The sequence below is a fragment of the Lagenorhynchus albirostris genome, chromosome 10, assembly GCF_949774975.1.
Source record: "Lagenorhynchus albirostris chromosome 10, mLagAlb1.1, whole genome shotgun sequence".
Classification (NCBI taxonomy): Eukaryota; Metazoa; Chordata; class Mammalia; order Artiodactyla; family Delphinidae; genus Lagenorhynchus; species Lagenorhynchus albirostris.
Window position 1 is genome coordinate 41,015,958 of NC_083104.1, and position 17,645 is coordinate 41,033,602.

The window sequence follows — 17,645 nt, forward strand, 5'->3', positions numbered from 1 at the left end:
TGCCCTTGCGTCCCTTCACAGTTCATTCTTCCCTCTGCCCCTGGCCCAAGGCAACCACTGCTCTCTCTACCTTCTGTCACTATAGATTGGTCTACATTTTCTGGAATTTTTTTTTTTTTTTTTTTTTTTGTGGTACGCGGGCCTCTCACTGTTGTGGCCTCTCCCGCTGTGGAGCACAGGCTCCAGACACGTAGGCTCAGCGGCCATGGCTCACGGGCCCAGCCGCTCCACAGCATGTGGGATCCTCCCGGACCGGGGCACGAACCCGTGTGCCCTGCATCGGCAGGCGGACTCCCAACCACTGCGCCACCAGGGAAGCCCTGGAATTTTATATGAATTTTTATATAAATGGAATAATTCTGTATGGGTCTGACTTCCTTCACTCAACATAATGATTTTGAGATTTACCCATACATTTGTATGTATCAGGAGTTAGTTAAGTAATTAATTAGTTAACTTTTGATGTGTATGGATGTCATATTTTGTTTATCCAGTTACCTGTCAGTGGTCATTGTTTTTTTTTTTCCCCAGTATTTGGCTTTTGTTCAGTTTTTACTGGGCCATTTGTCTTCTTACAGAGCTGTAAGTGTTCTTCATATGTTCTAGATACAAATATTTTGTCATATATGTATTGCAAATATTTTCTTTCAATCTCTACCTTGAATTTTCATGCTTTTAACAGTTTTCAAAGAGCAAAATTTTAAAATTTTGATGAAGTCCAATTTATCAATTTTTTCTTCTATCTCTTGTTTTTATGTCTTATTTAAGATATATTTGCCTACTTCAAGGTTACACAAATTTTCCCTCATAGTTTTTTCTAGGAGTTTTATAGTTTTTGGTTTGACATTTGAGCCTGTCATTGATTTCTGGTTAATTTTCGGCTTAATTTCCTTTTTGATTGTTCACTGTTAGTGCATAGAAATGCAACAAATATTTGCACGTTAATTTTGTATCCTGCAACTTTTCTGAATTCATTTATTATCTCTAACGTTTTTTTGTGGAATCTTTAGGGTTTTCTATATATAAGATCCTTTTGCCTAATTGGCTGGCTAGAACTTTCAGTACAATGCTGAGTAGAAGTGGTGAAAGTGAGCATCCTTGTCTAGTTCCTGATCTTAGGGAAAAGCTTTTAGTCTTTTGCCATTAAGTATGATATTCATTGTGGGTTTTTCATATATGGCCTTCATCATATTGAGGAAGTTTCTTTTTGTTCCTAGTTTATTGTTTGTTTTCTTTTTTGATCATGAAAGGGTGTTAAATTGTGCCGAATGCTTATTGCCTCAATTGAGATGACATGTATGTATATGTATGTGTGTGTGTTTCTTTTTCTTCTTTGAACATGTGTAAAATAACTATTTTGAAATCTTTGTCTACTATGTCCAACACATGGGGCCCCTCGAAGACCCCATAAATTAAGTTTCTCCTATCTGCTTCTTTTCCTATGTATTGGTTAAACTTTCCTGTATCTTTTGCTGACAAAAAATTAATCAATGGTCAATCTAAGAAAGAAGTAGAAAATTTTATTTCAGCCAGCCTAAGGATTATAACCTGGGAGACAGTTTTTCAGAAAGTTCTGAGGGGGCTTCCCTGGTGACGCAGTGGTTAAGAATCCTCCTGCCAATGCAGAGGACATGGGTTCGAGCCCTGGTCGGGGAAGATCCCACATGCCACGGAGCAACTAAGCCCGTGCGCCACAACTGCTGAGCCTGTGCTCTAGAGCCCGGGAGCCACAAGTACTGAAGCCCGCATGTCTAGAGCCCGTGCTCCGCAACAAGAGAAGCCACCACAATGAGAAGCCCACGTACCGCAAGGAAGAGTAGCCCTCGCCCGAATAAGAGTAGCCCCCGCTCGAAGAAGAGTAGCCCCTGCTCACTGCAACTAGAGAAAGCCCATGTGCAGCAACAAAGACCCAACACAGCCAAAAATAAATAAATAAAATACATAAAATAAAAAAAAAGTTCTGAGGACTGTTCTGCCTGTTAGAGATCAAAGCACAGTTATATAAGATTTTGAGACAAAGTTTTATGCATCAAAGTCCCATATTGGGGGCTTCCCTGGTGGCGCAGTGGTTGAGAGTCCGCCTGCCGATGCAGGAGACATGGGTTCGTGCCCCGGTTCGGGAGGATCCCACATGCCGCGGAGCGGCTGGGCCCATCAGCCATGGCTGCTGAGGCTGCGCGTCTGAAGCCTGTGCTCCTCAATGGGAGAGGCCATAACAGTGAGAGGCCCGCGTACCGCAAAAAAAAAAAAAAAAAAAAGTCTCATATTGACAGTTTACATAGTTCACCAAGGTGAGTAGTGGGTTATTGTGAGCCCTTACAGGATTGAGAAAGGAATGTTATCTCCTAAGGAGTTACCTTCTGGTGCCAGGAGGAAATTGGTTTTCTTTTGGCGAGTAGGTATTCCTGTCTTCTGAGGAGAGCTAGTTAGTGTATAATGCAGATGCACAATGCACACTAAAGGAGAGGGGGTAGTGGCTCAAACAGGCAGAGAGAGAATTTTATGTTTAAAATTTTTCTGGTCCTGCCTTAAAAATAATTTTATTTCATCACTTTGCATGTCTTGTAATTTTTTCATTGAAAAGCAAATGTCATAGCAAATCGGGATACTGATTCCTGCCCACCCAGGACTTGTGGTGATCATTTGTCTATTTGTTTAGTACTTGTGTGAGATAATTTTGTGAAGTCTATTTCCGCCTCAATTTGCAGCCTCTGATATCCCTGCTTAGGTTTTTTCCTTATTTTTATATTTTAGCCTGGCTTCCTAGGGTTAACTCCTGGATCACTGTAAGCTAGCTACTCATTGGTCAATGGTTGTGTGTAAGCCCCTTTGGTCAGTTTTATTTTCACTATTTATCGTTGGAAATGTGTGTGTGTCTCGGAGACGGCTTTCACCATTTAGGGAATTTACTCTCCCCTCCGCCACCACATGTTCATCCAATGACTGGAAACTTGGAAATTCCCTATCCATTCATTCTTGAAAAGACAGAGGCTTGGGTATGTGCATCGTCTCTCAGCCTACTAAGGATGAGTGTGATTTTATTTTTAAGCTGGGCTTATTAGGAGTCGCCCCTGGGTCAGAGAAGCTCATTGTGCAGCCAGTATTTGGTCAGAGGTTGTGCTTAAATCCACTGCACTAGCAAGGTTTCTGCACTTTGCTGATCTGTGTTTGGTTTGGAAAATACATTTAAATTTGCTCTACTTCCTGCTCTTATTGTTCCTGAGTTGGTGTAGCCTAGTGCATGCGCAGTGTTTTAGACCCCTGGGGATGAGTGTGATCCCAGGAGAACTCTTCTTGGCTGCTTCTTTCACTGGTTTTCTCTGTTAAACTTCTGGTTAGTCTGCTGTTTCACTTTTTGTTGCTAGTATCATGGAGCTACTGACCCTCTCTTAACTGCTCACCAGGAAGATCTCTGTTGTTCTTAACAACTCCATTAGGCATGAATTTCTCCACCCTCTGTTCCAAATAAATTCAGCTATTTCAAGCAGAGTTGCAGAGCATTTCTTTCAGCCTGCCTATCCTTCTGGGCAGAATGTTTGTGCTATTGTACCAGAGCTAGGGATGGGGATGGCAGCCTGTTTCTCCTGGAATGAAACTCCTGTTCTATTAGTGGGTAATGGGGAGAGAGTTGGTATCTCACTTGCCCCTCCCATGGAACTTCTGCTCTATGAGTGAGCTGGGATGGGACAATTGAAGACCCAGTATTCTTAGCCTGCTGTGCCTGGGGTAGAGCTTCTGCTCTATGAGTAGGGGCTAAGTGAGGGAAGGAAGCTCTAGTCCTCTTGGTCATGCCTTCTAGAACAGAGCTTCTGCAAAATGGTCTTGGGAGAATGAAAGACACCAGCTATCTGCTTCTCCTGGGGTGTAACCATAGCTGGGGGAGAGGGAGACCCCATCGTCTTGGCCACTTGCCCAGAACAGAGTTCCATAATACGAAGCTAAGGAGTAGGGATGGGAGCTGGTCATGGCTCAAATACCACACTCTCGCCAAGAACTCTTGGTTCTTACCAAGAATTGTTAGATTTTCTTGCATAAGTATTTCTCAATTTTCTGTATGCCCTTAGGACAATTTCCATTGAACTTAAATAGTTATTTTTAAAAAAATAATTTTCACCAGATAAATAGCTTTCTCTCTGGAGAGAGAATCAACCGAGTTCCTCATGCAGCCATTCTAGAAGTCCAAAATAAAAGTTTTAAAGTCTGTCCAAACATTTGGCAATTTTCAAGATATTTTTCTATTATTGGTTTCTAGTTTAATACTGTTATAATTTGAAGACATTCTGTACAATTTTAATTCTTTCAAATTTGCTACTATTTGTTTAATGGCCCTGTAATATGCTCTATTTTGGTGTATGCTCCATGTACACTCAAAAAAGGTATATTGTGTTGTTGCTAGGATATAGTATTCTATAAATGTCTGTTAGGTCTAACTCATTGATAGTGTTTTACAGATCTTATATATACTTAGTAGCTCTCTGTATACTTGTTCTATCAATTATGAAAGACATGATAAGTTCCAAATTCTAATTGTGGTTAGAATGTCTTTTTCCGCTTGCTCTGTAAATTTTGAAGATCTGTTGTTAGCTCCATTTAGGATCCTAACATATTTAGGATTTTGTTTATCATTATGCAATTAGTGTCTTTATTTATCCCTGACAATATTCTTTGTTCTGGTGTTGACTTTGCCTGATAGTAATCTAGCCATTTCCTCTTTTGATTAGTGTTTGCATCATATATCATATTCTATACTTTCCCCCATAACCTGTCTATATTTAATGTGGGTAAATAGTTGTGCTTTTTAAAAAATATCCTGTCTGACAGTCTGTCTTAACTCATATAATACAACATGAACGTGAATTAATAGAATCGCTAATTCATCTAATTCATTTACCTTTGGTGTAAGTATTGTTATTGTTGGATTAAAATCTACCATCTTGCTAGTTGTTTTCTATTTGTCCCATCTCTTGTTTCTCTTTTCCTCTCTGCTTTTCTTTAAATTAATGGAGTATTTTTTTTTTTTTAGAATAATTCTATATTTTATTTATTTATTTATTTTTGGCTGTGTTGGGTCTTCGTTTCTGTGCGAGGGCTTTCTCCAGTTGCAGCAAGCGGGGGCCACTCTTCATCGCAGTGCGCGGGCCTCTTCACTATCGCGGCCTCTCTTGTTGAGGAGCACAGGCTCCAGACGCGCAGGCTCAGTAGTTGTGGCTCACGGGCCTAGTTGCTCCGCGGCATGTGGGATCCTCCCAGACCAGGGCTCAAACCCGTGTCCCCTGCATTGGCAGGCAGATTCTCAACCACTGCGCCACCAGGGAAGCCCATGGAGTATTTTTTATCCTCACTATTGTCTTACTTATTATAGTTATTTAACTTTTCTCTAGTTTCCCTTGAGTTTCCAGTGAATATCTTTAGTTAATTGTCCTCTTTCTTCAAATAACAGGATTAGTTTTTTAGGTAGTGCAAGGGCCTTATAACAGTATCTCCCATCCTTTATTAGTTTTCTATTGCTATCTATACTATGGTATAGATAGGGAGATATCTGTGATATCTGTGGGAGATATCTATGGGAGATAACAGTATCTCCCATCCTTTATTAGTTTTCTATTGCTATCTATACTATGGTAAAATCACTTTGATGATAAATAATGTTTTTTGAATCACAAGTTATATCAAGCTACTTTAAAAAAGTCCCTGTGCTGTCCAAAATTAAAACAAGGAGGAAGACATGCATTTCAACACACATTTGGAGTAGATATATTTTCTGAGCTTTCTGCTACAGTTCGAGAAGCAGTTTTTGGACCTTAATTAAGCAGTTTTAACCTACCTTAAGCAGTTTTTGGACCTTATGCAAAGGACATTTACATATTTCAAAAATCCACTTAACATTGCAGTTGAGGAGCTTCCACCTAAACTTCAGTGAAGTGATTAATTTGCAATGTAATGACAGGATAAAATCCAATTTTTCGAGAGAAAAATCCAAAAGAACTCAACAAATGCCTTCCAAGTGAAGATTTTTTTTTTGCTCAAAGCCATATGTTCATAGATTAATAGCAGCATTTGATGATGGCACTTATCTGCATGAAAAGACACTCTTAAAGGTGAAAAGCATATGGGCTTCCCTGGTGGCGCAGTGGTTGAGAGTCCGCCTGCCGAGGCAGGGGACACGGGTTTGTGCCCCGGTCCGGGAGGATCCCACATGCCGCAGAGCGGCTGGGCCTGTGAGCCATGGCCGCTGAGCCTGCGCATCCGGAGTCTGTGCTCCGCAACGGGAGAGGCCACAACAGTGAGAGGCCCGCACACCGCAGGAAAAAAAAAAAAAAAGATGAAAAGCATGGGGACTTCCCTGGTGGTCCAGTGGTAAAGAACCTGGCTTCCAATGCAGGGGACGCGGGTTTGATCCCTGGTCGGGGAACTAAGATCCCACATGCCGCAGGGCAACTAAGCCTGCGTGCCACAACTACTGAGCTCGTGCGCCTCAGCTAGAGCCTGTGTACAGCAAACTACAGAGCCGACGCACCCTGGAGCCTGCGCCTCACAACTAGAGAGGGAAAAAACCCGCATGCCACAACGAGAGAGGTCTGCCCGCCGCAACTAGAGAGAAGCCTGAGCAGAACGCACGGGATAATGAAGAGATCCTGCATGCCTCAACAAAGATCCCGTGTGCTACAACTAAGACCTGACGCAGCCAAAAAGAAAAAAAGATGAAAAGCATAAAATATAGGGTTGGCCAAAAAGTTTTGGCCAACCCAGTATCATTACAGTTCACCATTAACAGAACATTTACAATTGATTTTGATGATAGAGAATGCTAACTTTGAACCCCAATTAAGTAAAATGTTATTCCTCCCCTCTCCAAAATTTCAGTCTTCTCATTAGTAGATTTATATTATAAAATATTATATCCAATTCATATTATTACTGGTTTTGAGGAAATGGTTCCTTCTTATAAGAAAACCTACATAATATCCTTAATTTTATCTTATGGTTGGCAAATTCTAAAATATTTGCTATCTGGCCCTTTATAGAAAGTGTTTATGGACCTCTGGACTAAAGCCTTCAAATATATTCATCATAGCATTTAAAATTCCCCGTGTGATAGTTCCAAAATCCATGTTATGTCTTACTCTAGTTCTGTTGATTGGTTTGTCTCTTGAAAGAGTGTTGTTTATTTTTTGTTTGTTTGTTTGTTTTATTGTGTGTCTTGTCATTTTTGGTTGAAAGTTAGCCATCTTGTGTAGAATAGTAGAGACTTAACCAATACTATTTATGTCCAGAAATGGGTATGTCTTTTCTTTAGTAGGGAGTGTTGACATAATTGTGTCCTGATTGTCTCTGATTTTTGTTGTTGCTATGGTTACCCTCAATATGCAGCAGGCTTCAAACTCTTCTAGTGTTATTTTTTGCTTAGAGTGGTAGCTGATTTGTTGGAGAGTTTTTCTCAGTGTCTTCTCCACTCTCACCTATCTGTCCTCTCTTTGTGCCTGTGTCTCACAGAAGATGTCTTTCCATGCTTTTACTCTGTCTTCTAGCAATAGACTGCTGTTACTTGTTCCTGGACACTTGCTAGTGGAGGGAGGAGGTGGGGCATTCTTTGTTGTCCTGATTCAGCCTCCCTCTTAGGCAGGTGCTATATTCTTGGCTCTCCAAGAAGAGGCCTTCTCATTGACCTTGACCCTCTCGCTGTATAGATCTCTATAAGTCTGGTCCAGGAGAGTTTCCTGCTCCTCCCCCAGGGATAGAGGTTATTTTATGTTCTCTTCACCCAGCTACAGTAGGCTTTAAACTGTGTCCTGAAATTTACAGTTTTATGCCCTTCCCCTAGTTGCATAAGGCAGCATCTCCTCCTCTTCCTCCTCCTTCTCCTCCTTCTCCTCCTTCTTTGGCAGCACAGGGGGAGAGGAAACAGTATAGAAGGACCCAGGCCAGACTTCATACCTTTCCCATAGTGATTCCTGCTTACCTCTCCAAAGACTGCACTGTAATTAAGGCTTACAATTTTTTAAAATTAATTAATTAATTAATTAATTTATGGCTGTGTTGGGTCTCCGGTGCTGCACGTGGGCTTTCCCCAGTTGCGGCGAGCGGGGGCCACTCTTTGCTGCAGTACGTGGGCTTCTTACTGCGGCAGCCCCCCCTGCTGTGGAGCACAGGCTCTAGGCGCATCGGCTTCAGTAGCTGCAGTACGTGGGCTCAGTAGTTCTGGCTCACGGGCTCTAGAGCACAGGCTCAGTAGTTGTGGCGCACGGGCCCTGCTGCTCCGCAGCATGTGGGATCTTCCTGGACCAGGGCTCGAACCCGTGTACCCTGCACTGGCAGGTGGACTCCCAACCACTGTGTCACCAGGGAAGCCCCAAGGCTTACAATTTTAACTTCTCAGTTTAAAAACTTCCCTGACTTTCCTAAAATATTTTCATATGCCTTATAACTGCAGGGTTGATGTAGTTGATAATAAGATGTAGTATCTGATCTTTTGCCTCACTGAATTTCAACATAAATTGAATTAAGAGCTTCATCAGAAATCTTACAAAAAAGTTAGGGCATTGATTGGGAGTGAGACCCTGAAAATTTACATGGGAATACATTTGGATAGATTTAGGACACCCTTACCCCCAGCCACGTTGAACCACTCTTGCTAACAGAAACAGCGCCTCCTCCCATTTGATAAGGCTGGCCATCTCCACCTTAGAGACACTGCAATGACTTCATGTGAGTAAATTACATTATAAGGGCATACCAATTCTCTGCCTGAATCACCCCCGTCTTCACTGCCTCTAGACCTAATAACTAGAGTAAGATCCCAGCACACTCTAGGACAGGTGCAAAGTATAACCCAGGGATAGAAGGCTTCCTTACAAAAAGAACTGCAAGATTTTGCTGATCTACATTGGAAGGAACAAGAGGTATATATATAGGATGGGATTCAAAGGATTCTTGATTGGGAAGGCTTAGTCCCAAATTTATCAACAGTACACTTGCTAGAAATTTGGAATTCAGTTTGCTGGTTCAGGCAGGTGGGAATGATTCTACATGTTTACTGGGTTGTTTTAAACCTGAACACAGTAGTGGACCACACTAAAGGAGATTGATATGTCAGAAATTCCTTGGCCTAATGTGGAGAAAGGAATGCAAAGAGAGAGGGCTTTAGAGAATAACCCCTTCATCAAGACATTGAAAAATAAATTGTGAGGGGAACACCCATATCCTCGAAAAACACTGTAACTGGCTGTCCTCTTTTGGCTGGGGAAAAGTGGGAAGTACTGCAACTCAAAAGTTGTTATTGTTGTTTTTCCCCTGACTTCAACAGGGATGATGAAACCCAGAGAGGCAGAGGCCTGGTAGAAGCACTTATGCAACAAAGACAAATAGACATCGGTGCATAGAGCTAATAAGAATGGATTGACCTGCGGGTCTCTTTGGTGGTGGCTCATTTTTACAGGCATCCCCGTGACTGAAATTGCATAGCAGCCAGCTCCTTTGTCCAACCCACATCCACTTCATCTGTAGTCCCCCTCCCCCCAAATCTAGGTTTGGTGAATGAGGCCCTGCCTTGTGGAACCGTTATGGAGAATTAAGGCTCCTCAGCTAGTTCCCAGGATGCCCATCCTCACCAGCTCCAGGCCAGGTACCACACCAAGAAGGGCAGGGGCGTCAGAAAGCGCCCGCCTTTTAGAGCCGACGTTAAATTGGAAGGTTCCTAGCAAGGACAGTCTCCTCAGATGTACCTTACCCCTCGGACCTGGGCAGTGTTCTGGCTGGACACAGTCTGGCGTGAGGATCTGAGAGCACAACCCTGCAATCTCAGGCAGGAGACTTCGTGGGCAGGGGCACGCAGAGCGCTGAGGCCGTCGCCGAGCCCGTGGCATCCCCGGGCAGCCCCTGCAGCCTCCTGGTCTGGCTTCTGCTCCTTCAGCGCTGGCTCAGGGAGGCCCCAGCGGGTGGGTCAGCGACGTCCTTGCCCACTTCACCCCTCTCGGGAGGCGGCCTCGAGGACCCCACGGCGGACCAGCCAAACCCTGGAGGGGGCTCAGGGAGCCCCTGGGAACCCCAGGTCCCCTGGGGCTCCGGGAGCTCCCAAGTTGGTGGAGTTTAGGTCAGGTGACTCTTCGCATTGGCCTTCCGGAGGGGCGGGCTGAGGCGTCAGGGTGGGGGCCGGTGTTCCCTGGGAGTCTGAGGGGATCGGGGTCTGAATTAGTGCAGCCCTGCTGTGGAGCCTGAGGGAGACGTGCCTCGTCTGTGGGTCCATGGCCTGCAGACTTGGAAGCGCTGCCCTGGAGCCTAGGAGGACATGGCCTTCTTGGCTGTCCGAGGGGCTCCAGGGAGACAGGGCCTGTTTCTTTGAGGTTCTCCTTGCTACCTGTCCTCACCCCATCGTGTGGCCAAGTGTTCCTGAAAATCGTGGGAGGAAATCAGAGTGAAAGAAGGGAAGTGGCCCTGGCAGGTGAGCCTGAGGGTCAGTGGCAGACGTGTGCGGAGGTTCCCTCATCTCAGCTCAGTGGCTGCTGACTGCAGCCCACTGTATTTTAAGATGAGTAATGACAAGTGGAGATGTGAGAGTTCTGGAGTCAGTCCTGCCCTCCTCAGATACCCACTAGTTTCTGCTGCCCTGCAAGTTGATAAAAACCCAACCCAAACCAAAGCACACACAATAAAAATGGGAGGGATTCTGCGCTGGTAGTCTTGTTACTAGGAATACTAGTTTGGTGAACAAAACCAATTGTTTGGGAGGGCAAACCAATTTTTTTGTTTTTTTACATCTTTATTGGAGTATAATTGCTTTACAATGGTGTGTTAGTTTCTGCTTTATAACAAAGTAAATCAGTTATACATATACATATGTTCCCATATCTCTTCCCTCTTGTGTCTCCCTCCCTCCCAGCCTCCCCATCCCACCCCTCTAGCGAGCAAGCCAATCTTGAGAGTCATTAGGAGGGTTTTTTGGTGATAGGGTCGTAGCGAGAGTGGTGAGAGAGGTTGGGGCCACATTGGGAAACAGCTGATATGTGTGGAAAGGCACAAGGGATGCTTCCCAGGGTCTGTGTGAGGGACATGTCCTCCTCCCACAGCTGTTACCGCTGCAGTGTCATGATGGGAGATCGGAGTGTCTGTGGTGAAATCTCAGGGTTGGTGGTTCCTATCAGCCGAGTCGTTGTTCACCCTCAGTTCTCAACACGTGGAACTGTTAAATATGACCTTGCTCTTCTCCAGCTCTTCTACCCTGTAAATTTCACTGGGGTCATCCAGCCTATATGCATCCCTGAGAAGACTTTCCAGGTGGAAGCTGGGACCAGGTGCTGGGTGACTGGATGGGGCAAGCAACAAGAATTCGGTGAGACTGTGGGGCAGGAAGTAACCTTGGGCAGAGGGAGGCAGCCTTATCCCTGGAGTAGGCAACAACACTAAAGGGAGCGGTAGGGAAGCACACCACCTGGCAGGTGGGTTAGGGGGCAGCCAGGCTAATGGTTCCCGGTTGGCTTGAGCCCAGAAATTGGTTGAGATCTTTTGTTGCCACACAAATATTTGATGGCAGCCGTTTAAGCAAGGCACCAGTCCTGGGACCTAGAGCTGCTCAGGAGAAGAAGAAATACATGGGTGAAGTCTCCTGCAGATTTGTGGGGAACTGTGCCTGGTTGGTTTGGGGGCATTTTTAGGTTCCCTGGGGACAGAGCCAGATAATCTGGAGTTCTCTCCAGGGTGGATTTCTGCTCAGGGGGTGATGAGCTCTCTGCCAGGCCGAGCTGTCCCTCGCTGGAGGTACCTGCCTTGGTGCCCAGGGACTTTCCTGTCCTTGGGAATGTTGGCAGAGCCCGTGGGCCCCAGTTGGTGAGGCTATAGGGCCTCCTGTCTCTGGGAAGAGGCTGGATTGTTCCTTTGGGTACTACCTGTCTGAGAGTCTGTGATTCTGCTTTAAAGTAAAGACACTTTGCTGATGCACCGGACACCTTTCATTATTACTATTGATGCACAGAGTGACAGATGCGTGGTTATCATTTCTCAGGCTGGTAAGGCCTCGCCTCTTCCTGTCCTGATCTGTTCTTCCTTCTCTTGTCCTGGTTTTGGTTCCTACCTTCTCTTCTCCCCATGTCAGCTTTGGGCTTCAGTTTCCTCCGCTGTCAAATGGGGACAATATCCTCTGTGCTGCCTTCTTCAAGGGGGATTCAAGGTGTTTGGAGGCTTACTGTCCGCCTGTGCAGATCTACCCACTGCTGAGTTTCTTTGCTTGTAGGTGGCCCATTTGTCTCGGTCTTTCTCTGGGAGATAGACCAATATATCATCTACTATGAAGAATGTAATGGGATGATCCAGAAGGCCATGCCAGCAGATAAGGATGTAGTACTGGAAGGAATGCTGTGTGGCTATAATAGTATAGGAAACGATTCTTGTCAGTTAAGTTCATGGGTCTCTTGCCACCTCCGCATTGAGGTTGTCCCGTCAAAGTTTCCTCATTCCCCAGTGGCAGGGCCTGGGTTATTTGCCACCTCCTCTTTCAGCCTTTAGTTAAGGAGATTCAGGGGAGAACCCCTCAGGATGCCCCTGAGCTGGCCTGGCCCGTTCCTTCAATAGGGAGCAGCCCTCGCATCCTGGGCGTGCTGCCAGGGTGTGGTGAAGTTGGGGGTGATGATGATAATAATGTAAGTTCCTATAATTGAGTTCCCTCTATGGCGACTTACTGTGCCAGTGTGAGCATTCACCCACATTAGCTAAGTTACCCAGCTCACAACCCTGCAGCATAATTATACATATTATTATACAGATGTGGTCCCTACAAGACCTAAGCTCAAGGTCCCCCTGGGAGTGCCTGGGCCCACAGTCTTCCCTTTGCGCCAAGCAGCCTTTCTGAGCAGGGGGCATCTGAGCCAGGTCTTAGAGGATGAGTATTTGAGTCCTGGAAAGAGGAGACCATCACTGTTGGGAGAGGGAACAGCAAGTACAGAGGCTCAGAGTTCTGAAGAACGTGTCATGTTTAGGGAATGTGTTTCAGGTCTGGAGCAATGAGGTGGCAAATATGGCCAGAGGGGCTTCCCTGGTGGCGCAGTGGTTGAGAGTCCGCCTGCTGATGCAGGGGACACGGGTTCGTGCCCTGGTCCAGGAAGATCCCACATGCCGCAGAGCGGCTGGGCCCATGAGCCATGGCCGCTGAGCCTGGGCGTCCAGAGCCTGTGCTCCGCAACGGGAGAGGCCACAATGGTGAGAGGCCCGCGTACCACACACACACACAAAATATATATATATATATATATATATATATATATATATATGGCCAGAGAAGGTGATTGGAATCAGAATATGTGTGGCCTGCAATGCTGTGCTATGTTTCACGTTCCTGTCCATGCAGGACTGTAGGCCAGGAGTTTGTTTTCACCATGTAGGCAATGGTGTTGAGCCCCAGGCAGGACCTGGGCTGGTGGGGAGGTGAAGGGGTTGTGTTTGAGGTTGAGTCATCAGTTCTTGGTGACTGACTGCCTGTGAGGGTGCGGGTGAGGGAGAGCTTGAGGAGGACTCTGAGTTTCTGACTGAGCTGGTAGATGGGGGGCCACCAGAACAGTTTTGGGAAAGGGTGTGCAGCGTGTGTGAGGTGGGGTTTAGCATGACTGGTTGTGTTTGGAGAGAGGAGGAACTGGTGAGAGGATGCTATTGGCTATGTGGGTTTAGGGGCAGGGAGAGATTTCAGGGTAGATGTGATGATTTTGAGTCCCCATGCAGAAATGATACTCAAAGTATTTTACCACTGTGGAGGCCTAGGACTGACTAGTGGGAATTGACTCTGACCTTAGAGTTGGAGAGGGGCTCTGGAAGCTGCACACAGTGCCAGGGGATGCCCCTTTAGTTGCTGGCTGTTGGGAGGTTTGGGGAGGGTCATGGGGAAGGGGTCAGGCAGTGAAGGATTAGGGTCACTGAAAGAGAATTTGAGTATATCCTGGCAGGACTGATGTACAGGGCTTACTGGCTTTATAGCTCCTGTGGTCCCTGAGCACCTGGGAAGGAGTAGTATTTCTCAGATGGTGTTAAAGTTTCCAACTCTCAAATCTCATTCACAGAAACCTGGGCCTGGTGGGTACCTGGGAAAGGACCTAGGTGCCTATCTCCCTAGTGCCTTGCTAGCAATCAGCCTGCTCTGATGATGATCCCCTTCCATTCCTGTGTTTGTTTCTTCTTTTTCTCCAGGGAGATTCTGGAGGTCCCCTGGTCTGTCAGTTTACTGACTCATGGGTCCAGGGGGGGATTGTGAGCTGGGGTGTTCACTGTGGTCACACTGTGGTCACATAGAATTGCCTGCAGTTTATACAGAAGTTAGTTACTACAAAGACTGGGTCATTGATCACATCATTAAGGTGTCCTCTTGTGGACAGCAGGGTTCTTTATCCTAACGCTGTGTCTGGTGCTGCCTCTGGGCATCCTGGTGACCCCGTGATCACCCTGGCCCACGCTCCCTCCTGTTTCTGAGTCTCACACTAGCCGTGCATCTGACCTTCCACTCCTACTCAATGCACTTTCCTCAAACCTGTTTGGGATTCACTGACCCTGTGGAGATCCACATGACAGAGAGTGGCAGCAAGAAAGGAACCCTGGGAGTTTTCCAGTCTGGTGCTCAAGGAACCGGACTCATCCACACCTACACCATGACTGTGCTCCACATGCTGGAAACAAGTCGGTGAAACCATCCCAACTGGATGGCCAGTGACCTGCCAGGTGATGCTTCATGATGCTTCGGCCACATCTTGGAGAACATCTAGCAAAGAAGGGACATCATCACCGGTGAAACAGTGTTAGACCTGACACTTTATCAAACCAGTCCACTTGGTGATTGTTGGGAGAGAGTGAGGAGGCATCACCATGTCCACATCTGACTCAGCTGTCTGGGTTGGGAGAAGGTCCCCGGCTGCCCAGTGCGGATGCATCTGTGAATGTCCAGCGTCTGCCACACAAGCCTTGCTGGGGCAACTCAGTCTAGGAACCCCCTTCCCAGTGCTCCAGTGGCCACATTCAGGCTCACCCCAAGTTGTGTTGAGGCAGTTATGGAGTATGGAGATTTCTGATGTCAACTGAATAAATGTTTGGTTTGTTCTTTTGTGTTCTTATGGTCTGCTCTCCTTGGGACCGTGGGGTTGCATATAACATGCTCTGTAGAAAGCAGTTTTCTCATTTGGCTTAGAAACTATTCATGGTTCTTATTAAGCCCTAGAGGGAGAGGTGAGTCTAAACCTGCTCATTTGTGAGTCTAAGGATGGTTTTAGCCAGCTGGGTCCTGCTCCCTGTACTCCTGTTATAGTCATCAGCATGTCTGCGGGGAGATTTGTAGCCTAATTTCGTAGCCTTTATAGCTCAGAGTAGAGAATCAAGATAGACTGGAACTAGGAGTAAGTAAAATTAGGGCATGAGCAATATTATTCCTCCTCCCCTGCTTCTACTTGCTGCTCACCTCCACCCTTACCAAAGATTGCATTTCCACAGGGAGAATTATATGAGAAATTCCCTGTATTAGGTACTGGCTCTTTACCATTTTTCTAGGACAGAGTATCCCAGAGTCTCTGTGTCTTGCTGGTGATTTATTCCCTCTCAATCTCCTGTCACCTGCCCTTCCAGGGGTCAGCATTTCAGCTCCCAGATATCCATGGGCTTCAGAGTGCAGTCTGTCTCATGTGTTGCCCGAGGAAGGCTGGGGTTGAGAGACTGGGAACTTACATGAAATACAGTCTATTAATAAGTATCGAGCCAGCTGCTTTAAGAAGCCACTGAAAATCAAAACAGTGTGGTAGGGGCACAAAAAGAGACATATGGATCAATGGAACAGTATAGAGAGCCCAGAAACAAACCCACACATGTATGTTCAATTATTCTTCGACAAAAGAGGCAAGAATATACAATGGGAAAGAGTCTCTTCAGCAAGTTGTGTTGGGAAAGTTGGACAGCCGCATGTAAATCAATGAAGTTAGAACACACCCTCACACTATACACAAAAATAAACGCAAAATGGCTTAAAGGGGACTTCCCTGGTAGTCCAGTGTAAAGAATCCGCCTTCCAATGCAGGAGATGTGGGTTCGATCCCTGGTCAGGGAACTAAGATCCCACATGCAGTGGGGCAACTAAGCCCTTGCGCCACAACTACCGAGCTTGCGTGCTTCAACTAGAGAGCCTGTGTGCCACAAACTACAGAGAGCCCATGCACTCTGGAACCCACACACCACAACTACAGAGCCCACATTCCTTGGAGCCTGTGTGCCACAACTAGAGAGAAGCCTACGTGCTGCTGTGAAAGATCCCACATACCTCAACAAAGATCCCATGTACCACAACTAAGACCTGACGAGGCCAAAAATAAATAAATTAAATAATAAATCTTTTAAAATATGGCTTAAAGACTTAAATATAAGACATGACACCATAAAACTCCTAGAAGAGAAAATAGGCAAAACTTTCTGACATAAATCATACCAACTTTTACTTAGGTCAGTCTCCCAAGGCAATAGAAATAAAAACAAAAATAAACAAATGGGACCTAATCAAATTTACAAGCTTTTGTACAGCAAAGGAAACCATAAACAAAGGAAAAGAGGACCTAGTGACTGGGAGAATATATTTGGAAATGATGCGACTGACAAGGGCTTAATTACAAAAATATAAAAACAGCTCATACAACTCAACAGCAAAAAAACGAACAACCCAATCGAAAAACGGGCAGAAGACCTAAATAGACATTTCTCCAAAGAAGACATACAGATGGCCAACAGGCACATGAAAAGATGCTCAACATCACTAATTAGTATAGAAGTGCAAATCAGAACTACAATGAGGTATCACCTCACACCAGCCAGAATGGCGATCATCAAAAAATCTACAAATAACAAATGCTGGAGAGGGTGTAGAGAAAAGGGAACCCTCCTACACTGTTGGTGGGAATGTAAATTGGTGCAGCCACTATGGAAAACAGTATGGAGATTCCTCAAAAAGCTAAAAATAGAGTTACCATATCATTCAGCACTCCCACTTCTGGACATATATCTGGACAAAACTATAATTCAGAAAGATACATGCGGACTTCCCTGGTGGCACAGTGGTTAAGAATCCGCCTGCCATTGCAGGGGACATGGGTTCGATCCCTGGTCCGGAAAGATCCCACATGAAATGGAGCAACTAAACCCGTGTGCCGCAACTACTGAGCCTGTGCTCTAGAGCCCATGAGCCACAACTACTGAGCCCACGTACCACAACTACTGAAGCCCGTGCGCCTAGAGCCTGTGCTCTGCAACAAGACAAACCACCACAATGAGAAGCCCGTGCACCGCAACGAAGAGTAGCCTCCTCTCGCTGCAACTAGAGAAAGCCTGCGTGCAGCAATGAAGACCCAATGCAGCCAAAAAAAAAAAGATACACGCACCCCCTATGTTACGAGCAGCACTATTCACAATAGCCAAGACATGGAAACAACCTAAATATCCATTGACAGATGAATGGATAAAGATGTGGTACATATATATAAAGGAATACCATTCAGCCATAAAAAAGAATGGAACAATGCCATTTGCAGCAATGGATGGACCTAGAGGTTGGACCTAGAGGTTATCATACTAAGTGAAGTAAGTCAGAAAGAGAAAGACAAATACCATATGATATCAGTTATATGTGGAATCTAAAATATGACACAAAT

The 17,645-nt window shown here is 45.5% G+C and overlaps 1 protein-coding gene across 1 annotated transcript; it reads left to right on the top strand.

Moving 5' to 3' along the window:
• The first annotated feature begins 9,594 nt into the window (after positions 1-9,594).
• LOC132527863 (putative serine protease 42) lies at positions 9,595-15,063 on the top strand. The gene is given in 8 exon segments (XM_060163903.1): positions 9,595-9,622; positions 9,807-9,939; positions 10,341-10,416; positions 10,418-10,461; positions 10,463-10,523; positions 11,062-11,326; positions 12,224-12,396; positions 14,164-15,063. Coding segments are annotated over 8 exon segments (882 nt in total). The 3' UTR covers positions 14,266-15,063.
• Positions 15,064-17,645: the final 2,582 nt, after the last annotated feature.